The sequence below is a fragment of the Cyclopterus lumpus genome, chromosome 20 (assembly GCF_009769545.1).
Source record: "Cyclopterus lumpus isolate fCycLum1 chromosome 20, fCycLum1.pri, whole genome shotgun sequence".
Taxonomy (NCBI): Eukaryota; Metazoa; Chordata; class Actinopteri; order Perciformes; family Cyclopteridae; genus Cyclopterus; species Cyclopterus lumpus.
The window spans coordinates 13,365,734-13,378,933 of NC_046985.1; the positions used below are offsets into that span (position 1 = coordinate 13,365,734).

The window sequence follows — 13,200 nt, forward strand, 5'->3', positions numbered from 1 at the left end:
CTAACTCACAGTGCAAGTCTCTACTGAACTATTGTTCTTTGTAGTGTAGTGATTCAATTAATTTATTTGATAAAATACAGGGGACATAAACAAAGTGGTGCAGTAATGTATTCTTTATTTCACTCATGTTGCATGGAGAATAAAGGAACTAAAAGACGACCATCAAACTACTGTTTATCCTTGAAGAAACCGTTGAAGGCTTCACTCTTCGTCGTGTGCTTTCTGTACAAAAACAAAATGGCAGATAATCAGATTTATTTCTCTGCTTTGCAATGATTCCAAAATAGTTACTAATTCAAAATGTATTCTTCTTAATGATTACTGACCTTAGGGCCAATGTCACGGCTCTTTGCTCTGAGCTTGTTGACCTGAGACTCTGCAATGTCAGCCCTCTCCTCTGCTTCCTCCAGCTCATGCTGTATCTTGCGCAACTTGCCCAGATTTGTATTGGACTGTTCCTCCTAGAAAATCATGCGAGTATGGACAATTGTGATTGAACCGAGCCATAAAGAGGCAAATGGACCACATTTCAGGAATCGAAGGAGTAATATTTTTCGCTTACAGCTTCCTCTGCAGTTCGCTTGTAGGATTTAACTTTCAGCTGCAGCTTATCCACCAGGCTCTGCAGACGGCCCAGATTCTTTTTGTCTTCCTCTGTCTGTTGAATTAGCACATAAGACATATTGCTTGTTAAAGCATAACCTCTCATCTTTTGGTGAATGTTTATTACGGTGTTGTGTCTGTAGCGCGTACCTGGTAGGTGAGCTCTTTGATGCGCCTCTCGTACTTACGGATACCTTTCACTGCGTCACTGCTTCTCTTTTGCTCCATGTCCACCTCGTTTTCCAACTCTCTCACCTATAAAAGAGCAGTTATGGATGGAGTGTTGTATTGTACTGTATAATGGTACTATGAGGTGGAAGTTAGAAATACTCACCCTGGCCTCCAGCTTCTGGATCTGCTTCTTGCCACCTTTCATGGCTATTTGTTCAGCTTCATCCAGACGGTGCTGCAGGTCTTTGATGGTTTGCTCCATGTTTTTCTTCATACGCTCCAGGTGAGAGCTGGTGTCCTGTTCCTTCTTTAGCTCCTCTGCCATCATGGCCGCATCAGTAATGGCCTTCTTCGCCTTCTCCTCTGCATTTCTGCACTCCTGCACCGCCTCGTCCACCTCATTCTGAAGCTGAGACGCGTCAGCCTCAAGCTTCTTCTTCTGGTTCAACAAGCTGGTGTTCTGCACAGAATCAAAGTGTCACACTGATTGCCTTGCGGTAAATAAAAGATCAAATAAATTAAAAGTAGTGTGCAACTTAAATATGCTGAAATACCATGGCATGAAGAATTAAAATACCTGCGAGTGCAGCAGCTGGACCCTCTCACTGACATCCAGCAGCTCCTGTTCAGCCAGTTTACGAGCTCTCTCAGTCTGCTCCACCACAGACCTCAGCTCATCCAGCTCAGCCTGCATCAGGTTGTTGCGTCTCTCCACAATGGCAATGTTCTCCTTCAGATCATCATTGGCACGGAGAGAATCATCCAGCTGCAGCTGCATGTCCTATTCGAAAAGATGTTTTGTTTTTGTTTTGGTGTGACTTAAAATCCGTTATTTTAATAATTAAAAGAAAGAAAACATGTATTCTATATAGTACCTTCAGGTGAGCATGGACTCCCTTGAGCTGCTTCTGAGCCTCTGATGCCTGCCTGTTGGCCAAGCTCAGCTGGATCTCCATTTCATTGAGGTCTCCCTCCATCTTCTTTTTCACCCGGAGAGCCTCGTTTCTGCTGCGAGTCTCAGTCTCCAGAGAGCTCTGCAGAGTGTCCGTCACCCTCAGATGGTTACGCTTGGCCTGGTCCATCTCCTCGTCCTTCTCAGCCAGCTTCCGCTCGATTTCGGCCTTCACCTGGTTGAACTCAAGCTGACTTCGGAGGATCTTACTCTCCTCATGCTCAAGGGAGCCCTGTTAAAAGCAATGATGCACTGTATGTCAGAAAGGTAATTCCAGCAAATGGAGCAATGAAAAAATGTCATGTACATTTTTCACAGCATTTAATATTGCTCACCTCAGCTTCCTCTAGAGCAGATTGTATGTCAGCCTTCTCCTGCTCCAGCTGTTTACAGATCTTCTCCAGCTCGTGGATGCTCTTTCCTCCCTCACCAAGTTGCTCAGTCAGGTCAGAAATCTCCTCTGTTTTGTACATATTCATTTATTCTACTATAGCCCCAACCTTTCCACTGTATTCAGTATATGTTTAAAGGAACATTATGTTTTTATAAATGTTCCTACCTTGGAGATTCTTGTTTTCTCGTTTCATGGTCTCCAGCTGATCTAGAGATTCTTCATATGAGTTTTTCAGTTTGAAGATCTCAGTGCTGAGGGAACGAGCCTCTTTCTGGGCAACTTCCAGCTCAGTCTGGGACTCCTCATACTTCTGCTTCCACTCAGCCAGCACCTAATTGAATTGTATATTAAATGATGGCACGTTATTAAATCATACACACAATCAAAGTATTCACCCTGAACTGTAGTGCACTTATCCCTGTCATTTGATTTGTCATTACCTTGTCAAAGTTTCTTTGCTTCTTGTCCAGAGCTGCAGCAGCAGCATTAGATCTCTCCACGTCCACCATGAGATCCTCAATCTCATTCTGAAGCCTGTGCTTGGTTTTCTCCAGGGAGGAACCTTTTGCATTAGCAGCTTCAACAGCTTCTTCTGCATCCTGTAAGCGTTGAGCTAGCTTTTTCCTAATCGCACAAATGAAAGCAATTATTACCTCTCATATAAAATGGAAATATCATGGTATCACTGTCTCGTGATGGGTCTACTGAATCCTTACTTTGCCTCTTCCAGCTCCTCTGTTCTCTGGATGGCATCCGTTTCATACTTGGTTCTCCACTGAGCCACCTCAGAGTTCGCCTTGGACATGCCACGTTGGAGCTCAGATTTGGCCTCCTGCTCCTCCTCAAATTGCTCCCTCAACAGATCGCAGTCATGGCGAGCAGACTGCACTGCATGTGCAAGTGCGTTCTTGGCCTTCGATAAAGAAACACACGGTTAAAGTCCTTTTGCCAGTAGACATCGTGCTCTGTATTTTAAGAGCATGAGTTCCTAAAGAACAACTGTACCTTGACTTCCTCCTCCAGCTGTCTCTTGAGGTCCTCAATCTGCTGAGTGAAAGACTGCTTCCCTCTGGTCAGCTGAGAGATCAAGGAGCCCTTCTCCTCCAGCTGCCTGGCAAACTCACCTGTAAAATAACGGTTGGTAAGCCCCACATCAAGCTTCTGAACATAATGTAAAGTAGATCTGAATGCCCTAATAGTCTGATGTTTGTTATTTGAAGGTGTGTGTCGGCAACAGTAAAAAGGAATGTGAGTTAACCTGGTTACCATTTTCAGTTTGAAGCTTTGCATTTTGCATTGATAAGTCATTGATGGTGCGCTGGCCTTCTTCCGATTTTGTCTTGTACTCGGTCATTTGATCCTCCAGAGTGCGACACATTTTCTCCATGTTGGTCTGAGTTAAATTATTCATATTAATATGAGAATCATAGAATGTATACAATCCAACAATCATTTTCTGTATATTCTGTATTAAAGACATGGGCTAGTTTAACATTTCGGTAAATCCGCTAATTAGACTACTGAGAGTTAGATGAGGACATCAATGCCACTTTCCAAACACACGTCGTTTTGATCTTCCTATGTCACTCTCATCTGCAGCCCGTTTGCTTAGCATAGCACAAATATTGCAAATGGGGGGGGAAACCACAGCCAGGCTCTGCCCGATGATAATTTATTCTCATCTAACTCTTAAGAATGCAAATACAGCATATTTCACAAAATGTGAAATAATGCGTTCAATGTCTTACTTTAACTTTGACAATGTGCTCCATGTTAGACACCACATCATCCAGCTCCAGTCTGAGCTCGCTCTTCTCTTTCTCCAGCTTCTGCTTGACTCTTTGCAGGTTGTCAATCTGCTCTCCCAGGTCAGCCACGCTGTCTGCACTTTTCTTTCTCAGCGCAGCAGCAGTGGCTTCATGCTGCAGAGTGGCCTCTTCAAGGTCTCTGCGCATCTTCTGAAACTCTGCCTCCCTCTTCTTGTTCATCTCGATCTGGACGGTAGTGGCTCCTCCGGCCTCCTCCAGCCTCTCACTGATCTCCTCCAGCTCTCTGGACAAGTCAGCCCTCTGTTTCTCCACCTTGGCCCGGGCAGCTCGCTCTGCCTCCAGTTCTTCCTCCAGCTCTTCAATGCGAGCCTTGATGAAATTAATCCGATGATTATAAAGTTTCAGTAGGAAGAATATATTTAAGTAGAAGATAATGCAACAAATGTATTTTTTTTTTTACCTGCAACTCTTTTAGTTTCTTCTGGAGTTGGGCACCCATGGCTTGCTCATCCTCAATCTTACTTAGCTGCTGGCTGAGTTCAAAGTCTTTCCTACATTTGAAGACAACATTGTTCACTTGAGTAATCATCTGTTAGCGCACAATGGGTAATTGTGACTGTAAAAAATTAGCTTTACTTTTTGAGTCTTTCCTCCAGCTGCTGCTTGTCATTCTCTAAATCCATCAAATTTTCTTGGGTTAACTTTAAGTCCCCTTCCAATTTTCTCTTGGCTCTTTCCAGATCCATCCTTACTTTCTTCTCTTGCTCCAAGGATCCTTCAAGCTAACAGAAATGTCAAACATTACTCTGTAAATTGTGGCTCGAGAACTTGCGAACTATAGTTGCAAATACCACTGTACTCACATCATCGACTTGCTGCTCCAGCTTGGTCTTGGCCTTGGTCAGAGCATTGGCTTTGTCCTCCTCGCTCTGCAGGTCGTCCAGTGTTTGCTGATGAGCCTCCTGGAGAGCTTTCTTCTCTTTGGTCAACCTAGCAATGATTTCATCCAAAGCTGCCATCTCTTCAGTCATGTTTTTAACCTTCGGAATCAAATCTCAGTTGGTGTTAAGTCAGGAATATAGAAACATTCTTCATTAATACATGTAACCGGTCTTTTTTTTGGGCCACCTTTGAAGTCAATGGCTAACTTTTTAGCATAGAGCTGCCTGTTTAGACATCAAGCAGACATAAAGCAACATTGACATTCATTTAGAGCCATGTTTTTGTCCGATATTTTGTCTGGTTTATGTCTCTAGTCTTTATATGCTAAATGTGTCAATACTTTTAATAGCTAGTAGCGATCTTTATTTGTCTGCTCGTTAGTGATGCACAGGTAGTGTTTGAAATCCGCTTGACTGACACTTGAGACTCCCTGAAATACTCAACAGAAAAGAATTGGGGGGTTTAAATCTGTCTTACTAATGTCCAGCAGTGTGTTCAGTTGATTCAAATGCACAACCTTTGGAAACCTCTGGTCGATTTCTGTTTTTGGGTCCAAAATCCACTCTAAAGAACAGGTTTGCTACTGCAAACCTACAACAGGCTGCTTTCATTACCTTGTTCTCTGTGGCATGCTTTTCCTTTTCCACTTTAGCCAGAGTCAGCTCCAGATCATCGATGTCCTTCTTGAGTTCTGAACACTCGTCCTCCAGCTTTCTCTTCTTGGCAGTCAGCTCTGCATTCATCTCCTCTTCATCTTCCAGTCTCTCTGTTAGCTCTTTGCTTTTGGCCTCAAGCTGGATCTTACTCTTGATGAGACCCTCACAGCGCTCCTCAGCATCTGAGAGATTGTCTTGTTCCTGCAAAAACAGCCGATTTAACAAATGTGTTATTCATCCCATTTTGTACACCGTTGTAGGTCTTTGGTAGACTGAATGACTCATCTTACAGCTTGAATGTGGAGCTGCAGGTCGTTCTTCTCTTGGAGAAGGGTGACCGTTTTTTCCTCCAACTCTTTCCTGCGAGCCTCCGATTTAGCGTAAGCCTCTTTCAGCTTTATAAACTCCTCCTTCATGTTTGCCATCTCCTTCTCAGACTCGGCTGATTTCAGCAGAGGTTTGATCTTGAAGTACATCTTCATCCAGGGCCAATTCTTGACACCCATGAAGGCCCGCACGTTCCACTGGATTACCAGTAACGAATCCCTGTAGTCAACATAATTTAGCTAGAATCTATTTTTCTGTACCGTGTCCTGTATCTTTTTTACAGTAAAGTAAAGCACTGACCTGCGTTCAACAATTTTCTGGAACTCAATTCTGGCGAGTAGTCCTCTGGATCTCGCTTGAATTCCTGTGATGATGAGAGAGAGTCGCTCGTCTCTCATCTCCTCAAGAACACCAAGCAGACCAGCTTTGAAGAACACCTGAAATTGAAAGAACATTTTGCATAACGTTTTTCTCCCCAGCACAATTGTTTATCCCACCATTAAACCCTTCTCTTTGTAAACAGAACCAACCTTTGTGTGTCCCAGTCTGTACTGCTCATGATCAATATCCAAAGATCCCAGAAGTTTTTCTGCTCCTTTCTTATTGTCAATGAACTGCCCCTCAGGGATAGCGTTAGGGTTTAGGATGCGATATCTGAAGTGGTACAACCGTAACATCATTAAAATAATTTAATAATGAATTAGCAAATAAATGACAACAGCAATGAGAGTGATGCCTTTGGATCAAGACTCATGGACTACACAGAATACCTATACACAAGTTAGGGCCTGAGACCCAAAGTGCCCGATGACACTAGGTTACATCACTTATGTTGTGTCCAAGTGCATTGCGAGATTTATGTAAGCACAATCAATAAACATTGCTTTTCTTGCCTTTGTTTGAAGTCTCCGTACTGGATCCTATTGGGGAATCCCTTCCTGCAGATCCTTATGCCTTCCAGCACACCGTTACAGCGCAGCTGGTGCATGACGAGAGGATTCTCCATCGCCCCGGGCGTCTTGCTCTCGTTGGGAATGATACAGCGTACAAAGTGGGGGTGAGTTGACCTGAGATTGGTCATCAGTTTGTTCAAGTTCTCCTGTAAATGAAGACAATGAATATGAACAGGTCCCATATAAAACATTTGGGACTATACCAAACCATAGCCATATTTTACCCTATGCAGTGCAGATACAGTCTGAAAGGAAGAACCTTTCTTCTTTGTTCCCTTTCCCTTGCTTCCTGCATCTTGGGTTGTATAGAAGTTGTAGATATAAAAGTGTACATTGTCATTTTCTTCTTTGATGATAATCTGAACAATTCAAGGATGAATAATCAGTGTGGTCAAAGACCCCTTACCTGAATCTGCACTAGCATACCCAGCAAACAGGACAGCCAGTAACTTCAGGTTGGACTTCTGAAACAGTCCAACCACGGTCTCATTCAGTGGGTCCTTGTTCTTCACCAGCCAGTTGCCGATATTGTAATCAACAGTACCAGCATAGTGAAGCAGGGAGAAATGACCCTCTGGTTTCCCCTTAACTACCCGGGGCTTCTGGAAGTTGGGACTTTTACCCAGATGGTTGTCATACAGTTTGGCTTTAAATGTTGCATCACTGGCTTTGGGGAACATGCACTCCTCTTCAAGGATGGACATGATGCCCATGGGCTGAAGGAAGGAATTGATTATTAAACCTGTTACAAAGGTTAGCTTTTGCTTGTTACATGAATTCTGAAATACAATTTAACTCTGCACCAACCTTCTCAATGAGTTCAATGCAGGCTGCCAAGTCCATTCCAAAGTCAATGAATTCCCACACAATGCCCTCTTTCTTATACTCTTCTTGTTCCAGCACAAACATGTGGTGGTTGAAGAACTGCTGCAGCTTCTCATTGGTATAGTTAATGCACAGTTGCTCAAATGTGTTGAACTAGGAAAAGCATTCAAAGAAAGAAGTTAGTAAAAGTTTATTTTATACTCAAGTCTCAATAAAACCCTTTATACTCACATCGAAGATCTCAAAACCAGCAATGTCCAGCACACCAATAAAGTGCTGGCGAGGTTGCTTGGTATCCAGAGAGTGGTTGATTCTCACCACCATCCACAAGAACATTTTCTCATACACCGACTTGGCCAGTGCACTGATAGAGTAGTTCACCTAGATAATTGCATAAAATCAATTACAATGAAATGCAAACAGACCCCAGATGTATTTCAAGGGAGTGCCTGCATTTTTCAACTTACTTGCTGCACACTTTGACCTTTGGTGACCCATTCGTTGCCCACTTTCACTCTTGGGTGACAGAGGCCCTTGATGAGGTCAGCAGAGTTCAAACCCATAAGATATGCAACTTTGTCTGTATCTGTAATGGATTTTGTTTAGGAAAAGCATAAACTGCATTGTTTTGTGTCAAAAAAGTCATGAATTGGTGGTAGTTATACTCTTTTAAGAGAATAAACGTAAGCCGTATTGTCTTGATTATCTTTTACCCTCTGTGCCATCATGCTCTGCTTGCTCTTCCCTCTGCTTCTGTTTGAACTTCATGTTTCCATAATGCATGACGGCACCAGTCATTTTGTAGATGCCATTCTTCTCCTCTTGGGTGAAGCCCAGGACATCAAAAGCTGCCTTGAATAACAATAATTGCATCTAAGTTAGTTGTGAAACTTCATGTATGGAGTCTTTAACATGCACTCTGTTCCTTACATCAGTGGCCATCAGCTCATCTGCATCATCAATAGAGGCTACAGTTGTCTCTCCTTGGGAGATGAAGGCGTAGTCATAGGGGTTGTTGGTGATTAGCAGCATATCTGTCAAAGAAAAGTGTCAGTCTCTGTGTGTATGTGGCACTTCTTTAGGTTACAATATATGATATGGTTCACCCAGTGCTCACCCAGCAGTTCTGGTTTCTTTTGGGACAGAATCTGGTAAAAGATGTGGTAGTCTCTTTCAGCCTTGAGCTGATAAGTGACACGGGATTTCTCCAGCAGATCTGACAAATGTGACAATGATATCATCTGTTATAGTGCACAACCTCCCTGGGTATTGTATTGCACAATGGAGATGTTCATGTTCATGTTCATGCTTACATGTCTCAATGTCAGCAGAAGCCAACTTTCCACTGACACCAAAGTGGATTCGAATGAATTTACCCTTTGAGAAGGGAAAAAAAGACAATTTCATTGGACCATTACAATAATGTAACTTAAGGATAAAGATTTGGTTTTAGTGCTGCAAAATCCCCTTATTTCCTCCAAAAACAGATGTTTGGGAACTCAACTGTGAGCTGGGTTGAAATTGAAGCATCCACAGTAGCCTGGGATAAAATCTGTGTTTGGGGAGCTGATGGGCACAATGGCAGTTCCTTTTTAATAAAAATGAGTAATAAGGAAACTCACAAATCTGGAGGAATTGTCATTTCTGATGGTTTTGGCATTTCCAAAGGCCTCCAGAGCAGGGTTGGCCTGGATGATTTGATCCTCCAGGGTACCCTGCAGATTTATTAGAGGCAACATTTAGGCCACAAAGTTTAATATTATGTGATCGTAAAAATAAAAAAGCCTGTTAAAGTATAACCAAACCAACCTTTTTCTCCTGAGCAGCATCCTTCTTGCCAGAAACAGCTGCAATGCTGGCAAAGTACTGGATGACTCTTTTAGTGTTCACAGTCTTTCCTGCACCAGATTCTCCACTGCAGATGAAAACATAATCAAACTGAACATTTCAAAGAGACAAAACAAACTGTGCTTTTAAAATTGGAATCAGATGAGACTTTTATGAAAAACGTACGTGATAAGAACAGACTGGTTTTCTCTGTCTGCAAGATTTAAGACAATGTTCAGTTATCTTTGAACGTTTGGATGGTGTTAGAGATTGTAAAGCACTGCATTAGAGATGAGATGACATATAAAAAGAGCTTGACATACCTGACAACATGTATTGGTAGGCGTTGTCAGAGATGGAGTAGATGTGAGGAGGAGCTTCACTCCTCTTCTTTCCTCTGTAGGCATTGACCACTGCCTGATCGTACACTGGCAGCATCTTGTAGGGGTTGACAGTTACACAGAACAGCCCTGAGTAGGTCTGTGGACGAACACACATAAAACAAGTCTATTTATTTGGGCTTAGATTTCATGCAGTGAAAAACAACATCGATCTGCGTTCATTACATACGTAGATCATCCATGCTGCATAACGCTCTTTGAGGTTAAACAACACTGCAGGCTCATGGAGGAAGGTGAACATTGCCATGTCCTCAATCTTATCAAACTTTGGCGGGTTCAGAGGGTGGACATCTTCCTCCTTATGGGTTGTAGTCTGAAAATATTTACCATAGAGAATATCTCAATTAGAATTGCTGTAAAAGTCTTTAAAGGTCACAGTGTAAACAGTGTTCATAGCTGACATAATTACTTTTCCAAACTCAGTATCAACGGTGACTTTGTTGCCATCTCTGGAGGTGACCATGGCTTTAACATACTCCACCTCAGGGTCGGGCACAAAACACTCCCTCTTAATGTCAAAGGGTCGTGTCTGGGCCTCCAGACGCTCCTTATCTGACTTTCTCAGAAAGGAAGCGGCAGCCCCAAATTCCGCCATAAGGATGTCGCCTGACATCGTGAACGCTGTGAACCGAGAACATGGGTTTGAACGCTCTTTGATCGCATGGTCCCTGCAGCAAGTGTATGATTTCATGCATTTCTATACATACAGAATATCTTTCATTCTCGTAAAAAAAAAAAATCCTGAACTTAAAAGGCAGTCATTGTAGTTACCTATGAATTTATGACAATCAAGAATATACAATTATTTAAAGTCAGCTTGATGAAATGCATTTGCATATAATTCAGAGGTGCCTCAGAAACTTCTGTTGTTGTTTATTCATGTTATTTTGAGTCTATTCATTTTCATATAATTGATTTTATTTTTGAAAAACAGAGCTATTTACCTGATTCCTTTTCCTCTCCCCTTTGAAAAGCTTGGTCTCTAGATAGAAACAACGAAAAAGTCACAATGTGTTTTCAATATGTGACATGATAGTTAAGTCGTGTCAAATATACTTATACCTGCAGGTGCTGTGTTCCTGTCCTTACTCCTCTTTCTGAACCCCTCTTTATATTCATCCAGGAGGCAGAGCTTCGGCACCTTGCCAACCTATGAGGGAAGAGCAAGAAAACAAAGGACACTAATCAAAAAAAGTAGGATCTGTATTTGGAGATAAAGGTGTGGACAATAGCACTCATGTAACCATTGGCCAGACGATGGAAATGTATGAGCTGGTATTGAATCAGCATCTATTTTTATTTTGTCCTTCAAGGGACTGAAACAGGTTTTTTAATTATAGAAGATATAAAGATAATTCAGCGATGTATAACATGTATTATAATAAACAATGTTTCTTAAACATTTTACACATCGTCAAAAATGTGGATCTGTCCCTGTTTTTGTGTGGTAATATTAATTACATAACAATTTGAACTTCCTTACACCAAGACAACAGCACAACATGTTGGTCTGTCATTTCTATAATAAACACAGTCGTCTATTATCCTGGAGGACAAAGATAAACTTTAATATTTTACTTGGATTCCTTCTCCTGGTCTTTGCCTCCCAGTGGACCTCAGCTGACCCTCCTCCACCTAAAATAAAAGATTGGGTATGACAGCTGCCTGCTTTCAGAGGCCATAGTGTAAAGAAATACAAATGTGTCATACAGAACACTTAACACGTCCCCCATGTACACATCATATATGACAACAGGCTAATGCTTGTAATAACTCTCGCGTTAACAGAGGTGATCCTTAAATCATGTGTTTATTGAGTGGACAACCTGAAGACCTCCTCAAGAAGCACACAAGCCCTTTTGACTTTAACAACTTCACACCTTCAACTTCAGACCTTGTAGGCCTTGACGGTTGGTTGTTGACACCCAGCGTACCATTCCTCAACACATCAAAGGCAACGCCGAAGCTGTCATTCCCAGCTGTCTCCGGTCCGTCTGCTGTCAACACTTATGATAAAGCTTCATCAGCCTTCTTATATGTAGCAGGGGCCCTGGTCTGGCCGGTGGTTAACAGACATGTCATTGGTCATAGTTGTATTGTTTAGTTGTATTCTTTTGTCTGTGCGTGATTAGATTTGAGGTCAATATTATTTTCATCATTAATCAGGAATTTGCTCCGAGTGACACCACCTATGTTATAGGCGGACATGATTATCCAACACATTCTTACGCCTATGCGTCAAATATCGCAGCTTGGTCATTGCCCCGAAGCAAAAATTCTGCATATGAGTGCCGAATCTGCAACAGTTTTGGTTCTAGTCCGAGTAGTATTGACAAATCACATGTGTGCATGCTTTGGTTGAATGCAGGTAAACAGGTCGTGTGCATTGCATTGCAATCTAGGAAACATCTGTCAATGATTTTGATATGTATTGGTTTAAAATCAACTTGTAAGCTGGCTAATAAAACCTGGTTGTAGACATGGGGTCTCAACACTAAATTGCTGTATATTTTTATTTGATTACAGACAGTACTAGGCCTACTGAAAGTCAGTCAAACGGTGCACTGACAGGTCTTTATGGTTCATTGTTTCCTGGATTTAGTCCTTGAGCTCAGAGAACCACATGACAGATCGCAAGTGCACAGTGACACATAATATCAAACTTGGACTTACACCCTCACACTTACTGGCTCTGTCTCACACTCACACACCCACGAGCATACCAAATATGAAAGTGCTATTATAAAACAGCACTGCTTCACATCCTACACTGGGACATCACTTTCTTTTTTTGGAGTATAGGCAGTTCTGTGTTTTATACAACTGTTTGCCCAAAAGAAAGGAGGTTGCCCTTCCTGTGTGGTGGCACCATGAACACATAAATCATTTGCAAAATAAATATATTAAATAAAAAAAATGTAACCTCTGAATCAGTGAAATGTCAGTTTCCTATTTTTTATTATGTGTTTTTTTGTTGTCTTTTCTTTGTGCTGTTGAAAGGATGTAACAATTAAAGTTTAGTGTAAAAATCACGACCGCAGCTGCTGTTCAACAAGCAGATCCCCAGTGGCACTAACTGATACTTCACAGTGTAACTCCACACTCCTTCTTTTTGGCCTGGCATTGTTTCCTTCTCTTTAACCTTGAGGACAAAGATAACCCTGTGAAATTGTTTTGAGATTCCTTCTACTGAGCTCCGGTGAAAGCACTTTGTGTGTGTGTGTGTGTGTGTGTGTGTGTGTGTGTGTGTGTATTTATGTGTGTGTGTGTGTGTGTGTGCGCGCAATTCAATTTAAGAAAAAAGGTTTAATGAGCTAAGGACAAAATGAAACAAACTGATCCCTGTCCACAGCTCTAAAGTCAGCTGTCTGGAGTCAAAG

General features: G+C 42.0%; 1 protein-coding gene across 1 annotated transcript; it reads right to left on the minus strand.

Annotated features, from left to right (window-relative positions):
* Positions 1-137: 137 nt before the first annotated feature.
* LOC117749547 (myosin-6-like) lies at positions 138-10,982 on the minus strand. Its single transcript, XM_034560166.1, has 39 exons — positions 10,883-10,982; positions 10,765-10,802; positions 10,230-10,441; positions 9,990-10,133; positions 9,743-9,899; positions 9,606-9,633; positions 9,402-9,507; positions 9,215-9,307; positions 8,906-8,969; positions 8,710-8,808; positions 8,523-8,626; positions 8,306-8,444; positions 8,060-8,178; positions 7,824-7,973; positions 7,575-7,745; positions 7,174-7,483; positions 6,992-7,062; positions 6,708-6,913; positions 6,345-6,468; positions 6,115-6,251; positions 5,778-6,033; positions 5,446-5,688; positions 4,753-4,929; positions 4,526-4,671; positions 4,350-4,440; positions 3,869-4,258; positions 3,387-3,513; positions 3,126-3,244; positions 2,837-3,033; positions 2,561-2,744; positions 2,286-2,451; positions 2,062-2,186; positions 1,650-1,958; positions 1,352-1,555; positions 938-1,234; positions 754-858; positions 563-658; positions 327-461; positions 138-222 (listed from the first exon to the last, which is right to left on the minus strand). The coding sequence occupies exons 3-39, from the start codon at positions 10,431-10,433 to the stop codon at positions 202-204; spliced, it is 5,814 nt and encodes a 1,937-aa protein (XP_034416057.1). The 5' UTR covers positions 10,434-10,441; positions 10,765-10,802; positions 10,883-10,982; the 3' UTR covers positions 138-201.
* Between the last annotated feature and the right edge of the window lie 2,218 nt (positions 10,983-13,200).

What these genes read in the sequence shown, in the direction of transcription:
- LOC117749547 (XM_034560166.1), bottom strand. Translation starts at nt 10,433, where the DNA reads ATGTCAGGCGACATCCTTATGGCGGAATTTGGGGCTGCCGCTTCCTTT. An exon ending in AACCAGTCTGTTCTTATCAC is followed by an intron (nt 9,508 to 9,605) that starts GTACGTTTTTCA and finishes TTTCATCTGCAG; the next exon opens with TGGAGAATCTGGTGCAGGAA. An exon ending in AGAGCATGATGGCACAGAGG is followed by an intron (nt 8,179 to 8,305) that starts GTAAAAGATAAT and finishes AATCCATTACAG; the next exon opens with ATACAGACAAAGTTGCATAT.